Source organism: Mugil cephalus, chromosome 6 (assembly GCF_022458985.1).
Source record: "Mugil cephalus isolate CIBA_MC_2020 chromosome 6, CIBA_Mcephalus_1.1, whole genome shotgun sequence".
NCBI lineage: Eukaryota > Metazoa > Chordata > Actinopteri > Mugiliformes > Mugilidae > Mugil > Mugil cephalus.
Genome location: NC_061775.1, coordinates 3,347,456 through 3,364,759, shown reverse-complemented (window position 1 = coordinate 3,364,759; position 17,304 = coordinate 3,347,456). Strand labels below are relative to the sequence as shown.

The 17,304-nt window shown below is 39.9% G+C and overlaps 2 protein-coding genes and 1 long non-coding RNA gene across 5 annotated transcripts; 2 read left to right on the top strand and 1 right to left on the bottom strand.

The window, feature by feature from the left end:
• The first annotated feature begins 434 nt into the window (after positions 1–434).
• atcaya (ATCAY kinesin light chain interacting caytaxin a) lies at positions 435–11,287 on the top strand. 2 transcript variants are annotated; one of them, XM_047586777.1, is made up of 13 exons: positions 435–1,159; positions 2,477–2,576; positions 4,496–4,554; positions 4,667–4,924; positions 5,100–5,273; positions 5,479–5,581; positions 5,685–5,816; positions 6,193–6,279; positions 6,375–6,473; positions 6,695–6,730; positions 6,926–6,994; positions 7,135–7,190; positions 8,876–11,287. In XM_047586777.1, the coding sequence occupies exons 2-12, from the start codon at positions 2,500–2,502 to the stop codon at positions 7,166–7,168; spliced, it is 1,128 nt and encodes a 375-aa protein (XP_047442733.1). In that variant the 5' UTR covers positions 435–1,159; positions 2,477–2,499; the 3' UTR covers positions 7,169–7,190; positions 8,876–11,287. The 2 variants fall into 2 exon arrangements, with proteins under 2 accessions (XP_047442733.1, XP_047442734.1); XM_047586778.1 differs by lacking the exons at positions 435–1,159; positions 2,477–2,576 and adding an exon at positions 2,631–3,622.
• LOC125009124 lies at positions 9,436–12,969 on the bottom strand. The gene is made up of 2 exons (XR_007112942.1): positions 12,847–12,969; positions 9,436–12,010 (listed from the first exon to the last, which is right to left on the bottom strand). It is a non-coding gene; the product is annotated as an uncharacterized LOC125009124 (long non-coding RNA).
• A 156-nt stretch (positions 12,970–13,125) lies between these two features.
• Positions 13,126–16,568, top strand: LOC125009123 (muscle-specific beta 1 integrin binding protein). Of its 2 annotated transcripts, none has more exons than XM_047586780.1 (8): positions 13,126–13,303; positions 13,968–14,058; positions 14,607–14,655; positions 14,889–15,063; positions 15,643–15,714; positions 15,853–15,959; positions 16,072–16,157; positions 16,301–16,568. In XM_047586780.1, the coding sequence occupies exons 1-7, from the start codon at positions 13,278–13,280 to the stop codon at positions 16,155–16,157; spliced, it is 606 nt and encodes a 201-aa protein (XP_047442736.1). In that variant the 5' UTR covers positions 13,126–13,277; the 3' UTR covers positions 16,301–16,568. The 2 variants fall into 2 exon arrangements, with proteins under 2 accessions (XP_047442736.1, XP_047442735.1); XM_047586779.1 differs by having other exon boundaries at positions 16,298–16,568.
• The last annotated feature ends 736 nt before the right edge of the window (positions 16,569–17,304 follow it).

The window sequence follows — 17,304 nt, the reverse complement described above, 5'->3', positions numbered from 1 at the left end:
GCCTGTCGCGTGTGTTTGTGAGTCACTCTAGATAAAGATAAAGCCCAACGTAAACCAATCTATCATGCAGTGAATTAGTTGCCAAAACCATACAGTCAGTGGCCAAAACATGACATTGAGGTCAGTATGTTCAACTTCAAGGAAATACACACCTAAATCGCTTAAAAGATAAAAAATGACCTTGGGGTTTTAAACCACCAGGAGAGGAGAAAAAATATTCAAAAATCCTAAACGGCATAAAAATGTTAAATATAAACACAGCCCTGCTTTGAATAAAAGTCTTTTTATAGAAATGTGCAGAATAAGTCTTTGCAGGAAGCAGCGCCTACTACAAGCAAACTGTAGGGGTGGTATGACGGGGAACCAAGTGAAGCGGGGGAATGAATAATTAATGTTATGTGGAGAGTTGTGGTGTAGTGTGAAAGAGGCTGTGGCAAGGAGACAGGCTGGGTGGGGAGATATAGATGGAGAGAGATGCTGTTGCCAGGGAACAGCCGCCACATAGAAGACCACTGAAAACAACAGCAGGATTATCCAATGAAGTAAATGGACACAGAGACCAGTGCTCATTTTATCCAAGTTGCTGTAAGGATAAATAAGCTTAAATTGAGGGATTTGGAGACAGAGGAAGCTCGAAAAGGCTTTTGAACTGATTTTAAGAAAAAGATACTCCAAAGGTATTTGGAGCTGTATAAGGAGAAAAGAGGGAGATGGAGAAAGAAAGAGAGAGACTGTGATGCCAGAGCAGATGCATTCCCGCTAAAAGAATTTTTTTCTGTCTTGGTGGTGTGGACGTAGGGACTGAGAGGCAGACTGTCGTCTCTCTCTTCACGGCCAGTCTTTTCCCAACAAAGGTGGCCAGAGGCGAAGGAGAGGAGGGTGGGGGGAGTCCACAACAGAGGTGCCCCCTGTCTTCAGACACCTGCTGCTGGCTAGCTGCTGACACCGAGGACACTGTACGACTGTGTCCGTGCGTGCGTGTGTGTGAATGAATGAAAGACAGAGAGAGGAGGAGGAATTTCAGGGTGACCCATGCTTTTCTGTTGATGTGGAGGATAGGCACTTTCTCCGCTTACATCTTTGCATCTGTGCCTGAAGAGCAGGAACGCACCCAGGCACTGACCACCAAGAGGTTTGAAGGGGATCGCACGCTTCTCATGTGAGTATAGCCAAAGACATGCACATGCGTGCATTTATATTCTGCTCACTGCACAGGTCTGACACCTTACACTGACTGCATGCACATGAGATGAAATCTTTTATTTTGTGTTAGATGTTCCATTTTGGGTGAGGAGTGAGGATGTAGAGCCATTTTACTCTGTAATAGTGAAGCACTGCTTGTTTGGTGGTGATTGGTTTCGCAAATTATTCCACCGATATTTTCATGCAGAATGAATGAGTTCACAATGGAGAGAATTCATTTCCAGTGACATTTATGACACACGTCTTATATGCACAGTGACCATATACATGTATACACATATATAGTCGGCAATTTCATCTGTGCAGAATTTTTGTATAAATCTTACATTGTCTTTTCCATAATTTATTCTCTCACATTCTTTCCACACTTGCTAACTTCATGGTGCAATCTCTTACCTTCACTCTGTTCTCTGCGTTTAATATAAGACCTGTGAAAATGAATTATTTCCTTCTGTGCGAGACTTGGCTGTCTTCCAGTTTATACTCAGCCACAAGTGCTGCTGCCAGAAACCACTGAAACCGCTCCACTCCTAGTAATTATATCTCATCTTGGTCTGTTTCCAGTTATAACCTCCAACACAGAGCTGGAAATCAAACATCATGAATTTCATGATTTCAGGTCTAATTAAATATCCTCAGTGCTAATCATGTAGCCAAAACAGACCTGTACTGGTTTTATTAATGTCTCACTATTATGTTGTGATAATGCATCTGCATTGTTGTGTTAAATCCTTTATTGCAGAGGAGGTGTTAACGTCAATAATGCTTATTCAGTAGTTTTGCAGTCACTGTATTTTTGAAAGCACTTATATGAATCCTCTTCGACCTCAAAAGCACATAGCAACAAATGTTATCTGAAGTTTTTCCATGAATACTGCTGGTGACATAAACCCTCAGTGTGAATAGAGATCAAAAGGCAGCAGCGTGGTGGGATTAAGGAGCAGCGAGGGAGGATTAGGCCTGAATGTCGTCCTCCACACCGGCCTCTTGAATTCCACCCAGGAGGAAATTTGTTTGTAATATTTGACTTTGAGGAGAGCCAAGTTCAGAATATGGGCTCTGTTCGAGACAGTCACATGCCTCTCACATGTGCTCCTGTGGGCAGGGAGATGCAGACCACGTGACCTGCAGTGGTTTCAGACCCCTAAATTGTAATAGAGTAAATTATTTGGATAAAGTCCCACCACAGTGTAGTTAGTATACTTGTGCTTACTACTTCCTTCTATTACTGTAAATGGTGCTAATTACTAAACATTTCTCCTCACACCTCCAGGCCCCTGCTCTCCTCTCTGAGGGATGGGCACCACAGAGGCAACTCTACGAATGGAGAACATGGAAGTGAAAGACGAGTGGCAGGATGAAGATTTCCCCAGGTCGGCTCATTTTACTTTCTACTTCACCACATCATTGTCATCGTCATCATCATCATCATCATCATCATCATCATCATCATCATCATCATCACCAGCATCGTCATTTACTAAACTGTTCTCGAGTTGATGTTAGACACAGACAACTGGTTGATGCAGAGACAAAAAGCTACACCTGTCAAATATTGAAAAGGATGTGGAATATAATTGAGTACATAATGATACATATGTAACACATTTCGTTTTACAATTGAACATCACATTATTTTTGGATTTATCAAACTTTTAAATAATGACTCTGTTTTTTTGTTGTTGTTGTTTTTTTAAAAAGAGGTTCTTTGTAATCAGTAATTCCTACTTTGGATTGACAGGCATATATTTATAGTAGCATGTTCGGTCGTGTTCTGTAAGCAGTGGTGAAGCAGTTAATGTACTATTGTAGCTGTAAGTTTAAAAATAACTGTGCAGATTTTAATTGATTTTCACACCAAGACTTCTAGCCCAGTCTGACGTTTAAAGTGGTGTTTAAATTTCAATTCAAAAGAAAGTTCAGGAGGAACAGAGAATGATTTGTAATGTTTCATAAGATGAGGGACGGTATAGTGATTCAGAGATTGTGGGAATTTGCTGTGCGGAGGTTTGGATGCAGAACTTGATGTGCAGAGTACATGCCAGTCGGCGCTGGTCTCCCTCTTCCTCTTCCTCCTCCCTCCTCCTTCCTTCTTAGTCAGATGGGGGTGGCAGGAAGCCAGGGAGCAGGTGCAGCTCTGTCTGTAAATGGTCTCAGGCAACGTCATGTGACACAACAGCAGTACCGAGCAACAACACCACTCCAGGAAAATGGTGGCAGGTTTTGGGTACAGACAGGCACAGACAGAGGAATAGCCAGTGACATAGTCAATGATAAAGACGAATCGGCAAGATGCTCTGCTCTAGTTTCTCTATTATCATTTGAGAAGAAAAGGAATGATTTAGCAAACGGAACACAGGCGCATGAGAGGTTAAAAAGCTGATTTGCATCGACAAAAGCAGCCCTCTCTCTCTGGAAGGTAAGCATCACTGAGTCATCTTGATATTTGTGACTGAAGGGCAATGCGGCTATAAACAGGAACAAAGGAGACATGCTGGCTTTTGTTGAAAGAGAAATCCCCCTCGGTCTGTTAGCGCTTTTACAGAAAAGGCTTCACGTTTGACAAAGAAAACATCGTCTCAGTAATCACTGCAGGGGTCATCGGGGAATAGAGTCAGATTGTTGATCAGCGCCCGTTTCTCTGGGCTACGGCCAGTGTTGTTGGCTCAGGAGGAGCACACACCGCTACACACTTTCCTCCCGCGGATGGGAGAATGAAGTATTTGGCTTTCACAGGAATGCAGCTAAGGCCGTCTCTGCTAAACAACACTACGCTGCAGCTCTCTGCATCTCTTGCTATTTTAACCATTTAGTCATACATTTTCAGGTAGCACTGAATAGGACATTTGACCTAATTTGCATGGCTTGCTTACTCTCACATAAAGACACAGCTCAACACAAACATATGCAGAGCAAGTAGATATTCTCCTCCTGTCTGCTTCTCATTCTGTCAACAGTAAATGATATGCAGCATAAAGGGAAACATAGATGCACTGCTGTTTGTATACACAGACACACTTTCTCCTCTGTCATCTATCTGTCTTCTTTTCTCCTCTATTTCTCCTCCCTTCCCTCTCTGCTCTGACTCACACCCTGTCTGGAAGCCCTGTAATATTCGTCTACCCCCAGAGAGACATAAAAACCATCGTGATCCTTGTCTGCTATTTTTTTTGTGCTCAGTCAGATCAGTGGCAACATTGACGCCTAATCACAATGTTACATATTATTGTGAGCCCAGTTACAGACTAATAATCTTAAATAAAACTGCCTCATCTTGTACGTTTCCTTCCAGACCACTACCAGAGTACGGAGACATGGATCCATCTTGTGGTCTGACCGATGATGGAGTCTGTAAGTAACCCTGACAACTGAACGGTCGTTGAATGCTGAATGGTTACTGCTGTATGGTATGAACCAAAGCTACTGATCTGCTTTCCCTTCTCTATTTCTGGTCTTGCTGCAGGCCCTCCTAGCTCCCTGACTGTGAGCCCACCTGGAGGAGGAGGTGGCAGTGGCGGTGTGTCTTCATCCCATCGTAAACGACGTACACTGATTGCTCCGGATATGAACCTGTCTTTGGATCAAAGTGAAGGTTCCTTGCTGTCCGATGACTTCCTGGACACACCTGACGACCTAGACATCAATGTTGATGACATTGATACACCAGATGAAACAGACTCACTGGAGTTTATCACCAATGGCAACGACCTGGAGTGGGAGGGTATGTTCATACCCGCCGACTGTTGTGGTCCTGTCAATATTTCCTCTCGATTAGAGAAATGAGGACTGGTGAAAATGCCCTCAAAAGGAGCTTGCACACATTATATTTCACCTTTTCTGGAAATTAAAACGGTGCAGCATGTTCAAATCAAAAATCAGACCCTATGTCTCTCCAGATGATACGCCCGTGGCCTCGGCCAAAGCGGGTCCTGGTAACGGTTCAGGGGAAGTTGGTGAGGATGGGAATTCAAACAATGGGCGTCTCTGGAGAACGGTGATCATCGGAGAGCAGGAGCATCGTATAGACATGCAGGTCATCAGACCTTACCTCCGGGTCATCACACACGGAGGTCAGTATCAGCTGATTTTTCATCTAATACTGTTAAGTGCTTTCAGTGGTGTTGGATGTACACACTTTGTAGTCAAACATGCAAAACCGCTGATGTAATCCTTTAAACGTTAAAAGATAAAACACATAGTGAAGAAATTTCCAAGTTCAAACCATATGTATCAAAGCAACCTGAAGCATTGTTACCTGAAAACCTCTCTCCTCAGGTTACTATGGAGAAGGCCTGAACGCCATCATCGTGTTCTCTGCGTGTTACCTGCCTGAGAGCAGCTGTGCAGACTACCAATACATCATGGAAAACCTCTTCCTGTGCGTCTGTCAGTCTCAGCTGACACCTTTATAATCCAGACTTTGATACCCTACACTTATGTACAACATAGTTGAGATAACCCAACAAGAAATTGTCCTGCAGGTATGTGGTGAGCAGTCTGGAGATGCTTGTGGCCGAAGATTACCTGATCATCTACATGAACGGAGCCACTCCTCGGAGCAAGATGCCTGGCATCAGCTGGCTCAAGAAATGCTACCAAATGATTGACAGAAGGTAGGGAAGGATAAAGCTATTGCAAAACTACTCCAGTACACTGGCATATGTATAATAAAAAATATTGTTAATGACATGAATCTAATAGGGCATACCCTTCTATTTATACCACAGAGCACTGTTCTCCATCAGCAGACAGATATGCATGACGTTGATACTGACATTTATTAAAGGCAGATTAATGGAAGTCATCACATGCTGTCACTAGAACACCGAAGGTGACTCAGTTCTATTTAAAATGGGAAATAAACTCCAGGACATGATTTGATAAGTGTTATGCAATATCTAATGTGTTGTTCTGTGCAAACTTGTAAACAGTGACCTGAAGGTTAACCAAATAGTCAACTGAGAGGATATTTATTTGTGTCTTGGGCAGACTGAGAAAGAACCTGAAGTCTCTAGTCATCGCTCATCCCACATGGTTCATACGCACAGTCCTGGCTATATCAAGGCCATTCATCAGGTAACACAAACCTGACTTTTTTTATTTTTTTTACTGTACATAAGTAATCTGTCTATCTACTGTAAGTGTGTTTGTTTTCCCATTGTGTTCTGCAGTGTGAAGTTCATGAATAAGATCCAGTACGTCCACAGTCTGGATGAGTTAGCAGAGATTGTTCCCATGGAGCACGTCCATGTTCCTGAGTGTGTGGTGCAGTAAGTATCTGAGACCACTAGATGGAGAAAATGAGCTGCAGGAGTGAACCTCAGCCTGAAGGCAGCAGTTAATCCTGTTTAGAATTTATTTCTTGAACTGTGAAATTTACTATTCGTATAAATCTAACCGAAAATGAGACCAACATGATCTTATTTTGAATAAATATAAAATGAGATTAGGACTCAGGTGGGATTTACTTAACAGTGTTATTCATTTTCAGATTTGATGAGGAGAGGATTAAAGCCCGGAGGGAAAGGTAGAGTACATTTTTTGTCTAATTTTGATGGCATTACTCTTGTAGGATTGTATTCAAAATGAAGTAGCTTAAATATTTAATCCCACTAAATTGGCATCACAAGGGTGCACCAAACAGACATTAGCACAAGAGCACACAGTACAGTAAGTGTGTCTGTGTGTGTGTGTGTATGTGTGTGTGTGTGTGTGTGTGTAGGATGGAGCAGGAGCAGAGACAGCAGGAGCAGCATTCAGTCCCACAGGAGCCAATTAAAAAGTCTGAGCGGTACTGGTCTTTACTGGATTTTGTCATATTTTTACAGTGGATTTTTAACTATGTCGGACCTTCATGGGGTTTTTGGTGCATTGTGAACCCTCATAAGTTTTTAAAAGTTCTCAGAGAATCTTTTCTTTCCTGTTTTCCAGGCCAAAATCAATGATTGTGAATCAAGGATTATGAGGACTGAGTTTTGGCGGTGAAGGTAACAACTGTTGTATTTCCTGTTTTAGCCACAAGATGACTCTCCACACAAGCCACTGATTACGCATACATTTCTCTATAATATACACTCACTTTCCAATTCATTAGCCCACACTAGTAAAAATAAATATATTCTAATATAACAGTTCTGCATTTAATGCCTCTTAATGGCAGGAATAGTCATCGGGTTATGTTGAAACAAGGTGGTAATTCAACTGTAGGATCATTTTTGAGGATGTAGCGTGTTTCTGTTATTAAACCCAGCCTGCAGACTAAAATGGAGTGGTCAAGATAATAAGTGTTGGTACAAGACAGTACAATTGAATAATACTACAAACTGCAGGTTACAAAATGAAAACACAGCTGAATCAAAAGCTCTGTCAAACAAATGCTGAATACCATAACATGAATATTTAGTGCAGGACTGTTATATTCATATGCATTTGTTTACACTAGTGTACCTAATGAACTGTAACATAGATTAGTCTTAAGTGAGTAAGAGAAATTTAACATTAGATTATATATTCTTAAGAGACTCAAAAAAGTCAAAACACAAAAAAATCATGTGTGCTTGTTTTAATGTTGATGTGTAGTGCTTTTGGGAAAAGGGGAAGGCAAGGGCAAAATATTACCCAGTGGGAATTATAAGTGTCTGCTGCCTTCTCAATCTTTGTCTTCATTTACTATTTGCAGGGCTTAAGATATGTTCTATCATTAGATGTCCTTTTTTTTTTGTTTGAGCTGACACCTAACTTCAAGATTTAAGTTGTTTTCATTGTCATTTCCACAATATTTTAGTGAAAACATGGAGACATGAAAAACTGTTTCACCTAATCCCACTGTGCTACTGTACATATATGTAGACCTGAAACAGACATTATTTCTACTTCAGTGTAACTACTACTACACTATCTTAGTGCACAAAATACATAGAAGAATATGTAAACAGAGGATATACAGGTGGACTCTATGAGTGGAAACTATATAGATGATTGCAAACACTCATACCTATCTATAAATTGTTGGCTTTCACGGCTATGTTTCAGATTTACTCTGCAAATAAGAATAAGCTGCACAGCATTAGTTTATGGTTCCTACAGTAACTCTGGGCACATGTCGTTAAAATTATGTTATGATGTTATGTTATGAAATCATGTCATCATGTTGGTTTTTTTTCTCTCTATATGATCCAAAGAAAGGATGTCAAGTCAGGACCATTATTCTGAAGGATATTTACAGGAACAAGCTGTAACTACCTAGCTGTCAGTTTTACCGCGCAGAGAACGGTTGAAGCACTGAAACATTTAGTGATGCTAATACGTAACTGACTGCAAACATAAAGGTGGCTTTATCTCCATTACAAGTGATCATTTTTATACTCAGGTCATGAACAAGTGTGGCTTGGAGTTAAGCTAGTGAATGTAAAGAGCGACTGAGTTTACGTCTCCAACCTGTCCTTAGACCACAGTCCTTACTTCATTTACAACAATGACTTTGCCCAAAACACAGCAGACTCAGGGATACGATGCAGCGAAAGCTAGTTTCATCCGTTAAAACCACCAAACATAGACAAAGTTGTACACACATCTTCAGCGCATGAGCCTAAATGTGATACGGGTACAAGAGCAGAGAAATGTGTTGTTTACGCATCCAGACAAAATACAACACTTCTTTTTGTTCATGCAGAGTGTGACAGAAGTGCGGAGCATGGCAACTTTGAGAAGCAGGGATCTATCCAGTCAACACATGCTTCCTTGTTTTATCGACATCCAGCTGATGATTCGAAAGAATTCACCGTCCCACAGCAGTTTCCGCGTCCGGAAATCTCTCCTTAATTTATATCCCAACTTGAAAATGTACGAAGGACGTAGCTGCTCTGTTACAAGAACTGTTTTTTACCGGAAGCTGTCGCAGAGTTCCTTCATCCATTAACCTGATGCCTATTATGTAGCTCATAATGATGTTTTATCAAGATGAAATACAAAAATTACAGGCTTGGCTTTTGGTGGAAAATAATAAATCAGCCAGATGAACTGCAAAATGCACATAAAACTGAGGGTGTTTATATGAGTTTATGAAAAGATTACATAATTTACAGTGCATTCACCCGAGAGATTTCATCTTGGCAGGTCTGGAGATTATGTGTAACAGGAAGGTCACTGTTGCTTTGGTCAACATGATAACGTCATGTGAATCAATTATGAAGGGGTTTTCAGTGTGTCAGATGCCTTCATCTTTTTTATTTGACCATAACTGCTGTATTATAAGGCCTTTCAATGATGCTGTCTTGATATTTTTATGTCCAAAAGTACTAACATTCACTGATATAAGGATCATTTGCTCTTTCTTTGGTCCCATTAACTCTGTAAAGTTTGTGCCCTTTCATCTGTGCTGTAGCTCGTGTTATGATGTGCCTCAATTGTCTTAAGTAACAATTTTTTGTTGAGAAAAATTCTATAAGAATCCACGATGAGGTCATGCAATACTTGTGTATTTTGTTTATTTTTCTGTGATTATTTGACATTGATTAGACAACATATAAATAATACAATAATAACACAATACTATCATATGGAAAAATGACCACTAATTATGTATCAGGTCTGTTAATTATCAAGACAAAGTACACAAGAATTGAATGTATGCATGTCACAGTTATAAAATGCACATTTCTTTAATTCTTATAGATCTTTTTCATATGGGAACATTTGTTGCCAGTTCAGATAGAATCTATATAAATTGTGAAGTTGTCTTATAATTAAGAAAGTTCATTTAATGCTCAGCTGGAGAATTAAACACTAATTTTATTCCTCCGTTTTCTTTTTATGTGCACATTCAGATACATGACCAGAAGTTATGGATTGGTCATGTACGGAGTTGCATTGGTTTTCTCTCATGTCTTCCATCTATTCAAGTTATTGTAGCATGAGGGCAGAAGAGTTTTTATTTTTCTAAAGAAACTACATAATTGTATTGCCTGTATACTGCTGATATTGTTTTGCACTATTGGATTCTAACATAATCGTTGAATAGTTTCAGAACTGATTTGGTAGTTTTACATGTAGGAGGAATTGTGTTCTCCAAAAATGTATTTTGACTTGAGTCCTGTCATGCATTTGTGTTGGAGTTGGTAGGCCATGTTTTTGTTCTTTGGTACGAATAATATTACACGTGGAAGGTCTGTTTCTAAAGTCCCATCTCGGTTCTGACTTGCCTCTTGTCCTGTTGCCTTTCTTGAGCAGTAATGTTGGATAAAATGTCCAACTTTGCTTTTTGTTCCGTCCTTCTGAGGTGTTTTTGTCTGACACACCAAACCTGAGTGCTTACGTAAAATACACACTCACTTGCCAATTCATTAGGTGCACTAGTGAAAACTAATGCATCCTAATATAACAGTCCTGCCCTAAATCTGAGCTTCATGAATGTTATGCTATTCAGTATTTGTTTAAAATAACTGAGAGAGCTGTTTATTCAACTGTGTCTACATTTTGGAGGCTGTGCTTTGTAGTACAGTTGAATTTTATACTGACACATGTTTCTATTATTTTGACAGCCCAGTTTTAGTCAGTGGGCTAGGCTAAATAACAAAAACAATAGTTTTTAATTCAATCCAGTTTAACATCAAGGCAAATTACATCCTCCATAATGATCATAAAGTTGAATAAGCATCTTTTTTACATAGTGTTTTACACTTGTGTAGATTGTCCGTGGTGGAGCAGTCAACACAACAGCTTGTCATACTACAAGCAGAAGGCCCCTCCATATTTGTGGTTTGCCGGCTGAACTCGGTGCCTATTGTTGAACCAAATGTTTTAAAGATGTAAAGACATCGAGAAAAGTGAAGGAATGTAAAATGTAGGCTTTCGGTTTCTTCTTTTTTTTTTGTGAGTAGGGCCTAATGCCAATATCTTTAGGAATGTTTGCATAGAAATTGCTGGTAGGATCTTTTGAAGTCAAACTCTCCATTTTGACTATGAAAGCACAATATCTATATTATAATGCCTTCCATTCACCTGCTGTAAAATGTTCATTCAAACCACATGTGGGTCCCTGAGTTTCCTGCTTGTAAATCTGACTGAATAAATTGTTCCTCCTGAAGTCTGGTTGCCTTGTTTTCCTTCCCTTTCTTTTACAGTCTTAAACTGAAGTCATTATTGTGTCTATTGTGTCTACTGTAAACCACTGTGTATTATGGCAACACATATTTCCTGGTTCTGAGATAGGGCTAAGGACTTTTTCACAGAATTAACGCGTCATGTATTATTTGAAGCTACTCAATGGGGAATTCTATGTAACAATACAGTACAATGCCACTTCCTACATGAGTTTATATATATTAATATATTTCTGTTCATTGCTTATTGTTGACATGACGAAAGAGGAAGACATGTCTTCATGTTGATGTGATATTACGTTTTCAGTTATGAGGGTGAAAAATAACTAAAGATATTTATTAAGTCTCATTTCATATAGGACCAGGGACCAGTCAGTTATAATAAAACTAAATTACTATACCTGCATTTTCTTTTTTCATAATCCACTTGTGCCCAGAAGTGGCAGACTTACTTTTTGGTGCTTTGTTCTCATTACAATCTCATAAATGTGCCGTGCATGTCTGGGCAGGATTAGTGGAGACTGGAGAACAGGGACTAGAGGCTAAACTAGACTGGTTCCTAGATTAAGGTATTCCTAGCAACATAACCGTAACCTAAATACTGTGTCATGACTCACCCATCACACCCTTCTACGTCACATACCAACAGCGTCTGTTGATCCATGGCCTGCACATGAACACATATAGAAACATGCACGTCGCACATCCTGGCAAGAAGAGCACATCTTTGAACAGGGGCAGTGTTTTATTGAGCTGCAGGTGGTGGTTTACATAACACCATTGTTTCGGGCTCAGTCATTGGATACACATTGTACAACCACAACATTTGTTTCAGTAATGAAGAATCGGGCATGCTGAATATTGCACAGTATGAAAGCATAGCGTCTGACCCAGTTAAAAAGATTACGGCTGCCTCACGACTGACTGTCAAAATAATAGAAACGTGTCAGTACAACACAAACAACTCAGAAGTACTACAAACCACATCCTGAATCAGCAGCTCTGTCAGTTGTTCTAAGTAAATGCTGAATACCATAACCTTCATGTAGCTAAGATTCAGTGCAGGACTGTTACATTATCATGCATTCGTTTTCACTAGTGTACTTAATGAACTGGCAAGACCTGGCATTCAATTACTATATTTATCAAAAGGTTATGTATTATGTTATGTATTGCTACTTTTAAAAATCTGAGAACATGACTGAGTGTGAGAAAAGAGGAGCATTGTTTATCCTCCTGTCAGAGACTTAGATGCTCCGTATATGACAGTACTTCTAGACCTACTCGGATGATACTTTTCCCACATTTGTGCTCCATGCTATTAAATAATGTTGACTTACTTCATGTGATTATATGAGTTTATTGCCTTGGCTTAAATAAAGATAAGTACAGCTGGATTTCTTTCCTAATTGTAATGATGTACAGAAAAGGGTGCACATTTGTGTGGGTTTCCTATTAAGGAGCAATATCAAAAGACACAGCTGGTATTTTGGTGCACTTAGTTTAGAAGACACCATCAATGGTAGTTTTCCACAATACATACCTCTGGTGATTGACTCCTGGTAGGAAGAGCTGCTCATATCTACGCACTCTGTGATGGACAGTAGCAGGTGTAGCGTAATATTTAAATATGTGAAAGTTCGGGGGCTGTGAATGGCCGGTGGTCGACGTTCCGCGGGATCGGATTGGCTGCCGCGAGGAGGCACGCAGCACAACGGAAAAAGGAGCACGAGCACGTCGGACCACGAGGATTGCCCTGCCCCATGACTGCGTATGCCGTGACGTAATTCGCCGAGCCTAATATAAACTGTGGTCCCTCGCGCTCTGTTCATGGAGCAGTAGAAAGAGACGTTGCTATAAAACAGTTTAAACTTACAAACTTTTGAAGCGTTTGAGTTGTTGGATTATTATTTTTATTTAATCCTCGACCTTCAGCTGACGTTGGCAACGGCACTGTCGAAAAGAGACGAAAAGATGAAGTACATCATTGGAATAGGCGGGTAAGTTTTTATAAGTTATTTATTTGAATTAAACCGCTAGTTGTTTGCTAATATGTTGAATGTACTAGGAGCACATTGCCAGGTATAACAGTGCGATGTTAAATTTAATAAAATAAATGATAATGCGGTGGAGTTTTGAAGCGTTTAATTGCGCTTCATATGACTGCAAAACAATCTTGTCCGGTGTCGTGTTATTGTTCTTAGGTAAGGTCAAACTATTGATTTGGAAGTTATTTTATTATGTAAACGTGACTAATATTGTCCTAGTTTATGCTCATTATCCTCCTTTTATCAGCTGCCCGCCAGAAACCGGTTGTAAAGACACATCCGGTGTGTTTGGTTTGTTGTCATCAATCGAGCGGGACTTTTGAAAATTCAACGCGAGATTTCAAAAGTGGAGGGAGATTTAACTTTAACCATTACCGTCCGAACACAGCACTTATTTAATATTAACCTCATTTATATAAGTCATTAAGTTAAGAAATGACACAAGTAGATTGATTTAAATTTCATTGGTTTATGTAGATGTGGCACATTTTGTTAAGTATTAGTTGTTGACTTCTAACAGTAACACTTAATCACATTCAGCAGTATTTTTCTTTTAACTTTTCAACTTTTATGGTCTGTTGATGTGCTTTCTTCATTTTCTGCTTTTTGTTTACAGCGTCACCAATGGTGGTAAAACCACTCTGACAGATAAATTGATCAAGACTCTGCCCAACTGTTGCGTTGTGCATCAAGATGACTTTTTCAAGGTGAGTGAGAATAGTTCCAGTGAGGTGGTTGTTGTTGTTGTTGGGCCACATTTTCCCTTTCATGAACACTGCATGAGCCTTGCATGATGCAATGTAGTAATGTAGTAGGTTGCTGCCAACCTCCGCACTTTACTCCACAGTAGATGTGTAAATTCACCTAATGGCTATGCAGAGTGCTTTCGTTACCAGGTTGTCTCTTCTCTTCCATCATGTTTTCCCTTCCTTATATGCTTAGAGTTTCTTTATTATAGTTGTAGTTACAGATTATTGTTCTGGCTATCTAACAGACTTCATCACTGACTTCCATCACTAGTTAATTTCCTGTATTGTTTCTTTTTCTCCATTACTACCATCACTCTATATTTACCCCTAGATTGGATACTTTTGTATTCCACTTGCTTTTTTTTCTGCATGCCTTTTGCTGTGTTGCTTTTTTCATCCTCTTTTGTTCACTCATTTGGCCTTATGTCTCTGGCATGTGAGTGCGATCTGCAAGTGTTCAGAGCTGTGAGGTTGCAGCAATGTTTTATTGGTGACTGTTATTTCAGAAACCTGATCAGATAGAAGTCGGGGAGGACGGCTTTAGGCAGTGGGATGGTAAGACTTCACTGAAGACTGCCAGTGACTCACTGTTTATCCTGTATTCACATAAAAGTCCCTACATGATTACATACATCATATCCATTTAACATGCACATAGTACAGTTTATATATTTAGTTTATAGTCATATCCACTAACTTGCAAGCAACAAACATTCCCAAAACATTACGGTCTTTGCTTGTGTGTAATCTGTTCTTTCCATCATCTCTATTTTGATCTTGCTCCACAGTGATCACAGCTCTGGATATGGAGGCCATGACCAACACGGTGAAAGGCTGGATGGAGAACCCAGTGAAATTCGCCCGATCCCATGGCGTGACTCTCTCTTCTCCCTCTGATGAGGTGAACCCTGACGAGCAGATCCACATCCTGATTGTGGAGGGCTTCCTGCTTTACAACTACCCGTAAGATGACTTTTATTCTTGCTTGGCAGGGTGTTTGGAGGGAATTATGTTTGTACTCACAGAAAATGTTTTGTTTTGGTTTTTTTTTTTCGACCTGCTGATCTGTATGGACATGTAGTGTTGATTTACAGATCAACAAATTTTATTTGTAGATGTGGTGAGCACATTGTGTGTTTGTTCCCTTCATCTTGGGGAAGATCATATCTGAATCTGCTTCTTAAAAATGAACAAGTTATCACGTGCCACCTTCTTACACTTAGAATTCGTACAAACAGATTTCCTGTTCCCCTTTAAAGAAAATTCTAAGAAAGTCATGACAACAAACTTAAAATAGGCGGTGTCTGTACTGTCATGACACATCATCATGTAGCAAGCTCACGATTGGCTCATATATGTGGACCCCTGCAAGCAGAGTTGTACACGTCTTGCATTTAGAGATAAGGGTTTTCTCTGTACAAGTTGTGAACATCGGGACACTCCAGAGACGTAGATAAGAGTCTGAGGAAGTAGTTGCGTAACTGTACTCTTTAACTCTGAATATGTAGCATCAGTGTCTTCACCTGTCTCATCTCTCCTCAGGCCTCTGCTGGATGTTTTCAACAAGTCCTATTACATCTCAGTTCCCTATGAGGAGTGCAAGAGAAGGAGAAGGTGAGCGAACACAACAACTTATCTCTGTATCCACACATCTGTCTGCAGGGCCGCTGATTTAATACTCCCCTGTCATGCTTGCGTGTCCAGTGCAAATTTTCAAAACTCACATTTGTCTTTTCTCTGTATCATTTTCAGTACAAGACAGTACACTGTCCCAGACCCTCCCGGTCTGTTCGACGGCCACGTGTGGCCCATGTACCTGAAGCACAGAAAACAGATGGAGGACAGCCATTTGAATATTGGTACGTTGCAGATGGTTTATGAAGTGATATTTTTAGACATGTTTAGAAATACAGTTATACAGTCTGATGGGGGTCACCACACATCTGATTGCCCTTTTCTTGTATGTTGCAGAGTACCTGGATGGCTTGAAATCCAAAGACGAGATCTACAACCAGGTGTATGAGGACATTCAGAACAACCTGCTCAATCGTTTATAGGTAAGTCTGAGAGAGAGCGCTGCGGATTCCATTTGTGGAAGAAGTTACATTTTTACGTTGCGTTTAGAGACATGTTACGAATGAGTTGTTTGTACAAAGTTTCCAAACTTGGTCTAACAACATTTTTCTCTTTCTTGCAGCAGGAAGACTCCTCTACACACCTGTACAGAAGTTGTAAATAGTTCCAGGGATTCTTTTTTTATAAAGTTTTTCAAATGAATTTTGTTTTTTGTAAATATATTGACGCAATGTTAAGTTATCATTGTATCATCTTCAGTTGATTGAAGTTTAGTTTTCCTTCAAAAAGTGATTGTTCACTGATCATTACTGTGTTAACCTTGTATTGGACCATTTGTCTACCAGTTGCATTCTCCTGCAAATAAATGCATTAGTTGCTTTTGATATACAAGACCTCAAACATGTTGTGTTGTTTTTAATCACAATACTGAATATCTACAGCTGACATTATCCAGATACAAAACACTTTACTCCTTTAATCTTATCTACTGACAGCCACTCTATTGAGCCTGTCCAGACACCTCATGCTTATTGGATTGTATGCTGCCAGTATTAATATTGAAGCCTGTTTGGTTTGCAGAGTATATTGCTGTATGGATTTGGCAGCCTTAAATAGAGATGCATCTACAATGATTGGATTACAATTCATAAGCAGGCAAAAATGTATCTTCCTTGTTTTAAATAAGTGGTCTAGTGAAATGTGTTTAGCTGTTCTGATGTAAATTTGTTCAATTAGCACCATTTTTTTTTTTCTTAACACTGGACATCTAGTAACAGATGTTATAGAGACTGGTTGCAAGAGGATTTATTTTTTTCTTTTGTTTTCTTTGGCTGAGTTTCAGGGTTTATCATCCTGTTTCTTTGTGTATTAATACATCTTGTGTTCACCTGAGACCTGTGTGGCCGTAGCTCAAGTGGCAGACAGTTTTTCCACTGATTGCATGCATTGGTGACTTAATCCCTGGCTAACTGAAGGCCAGCTGATTTGTCCTTGGGTAAGACACTGAACCCGGTGGCAGGCGAGGTTGTGTGTGTCAGCTTCTGCCATTGGTGGGTATATGGGAAACACTGAAGCGCTTTCAGTACCAGGTGAACAGATTACACTTAATTTCAGTCCAATAATGCCAGC

Bases quoted from the DNA above. Each gene is read 5' to 3' on its own strand.
- atcaya (XM_047586777.1), top strand. From the start codon at position 2,500: ATGGGCACCACAGAGGCAACTCTACGAATGGAGAACATGGAAGTGAAA. The intron at 6,474-6,694 runs GTAAGTATCTGA...ATTCATTTTCAG, and splicing joins GTTCCTGAGTGTGTGGTGCA to ATTTGATGAGGAGAGGATTA. The intron at 6,731-6,925 runs GTAGAGTACATT...GTGTGTGTGTAG, and splicing joins ATTAAAGCCCGGAGGGAAAG to GATGGAGCAGGAGCAGAGAC.
- LOC125009123 (XM_047586780.1), top strand. From the start codon at position 13,278: ATGAAGTACATCATTGGAATAGGCGG. The intron at 15,715-15,852 runs GTGAGCGAACAC...TATCATTTTCAG, and splicing joins GAGTGCAAGAGAAGGAGAAG to TACAAGACAGTACACTGTCC. The intron at 15,960-16,071 runs GTACGTTGCAGA...TGTATGTTGCAG, and splicing joins GGACAGCCATTTGAATATTG to AGTACCTGGATGGCTTGAAA.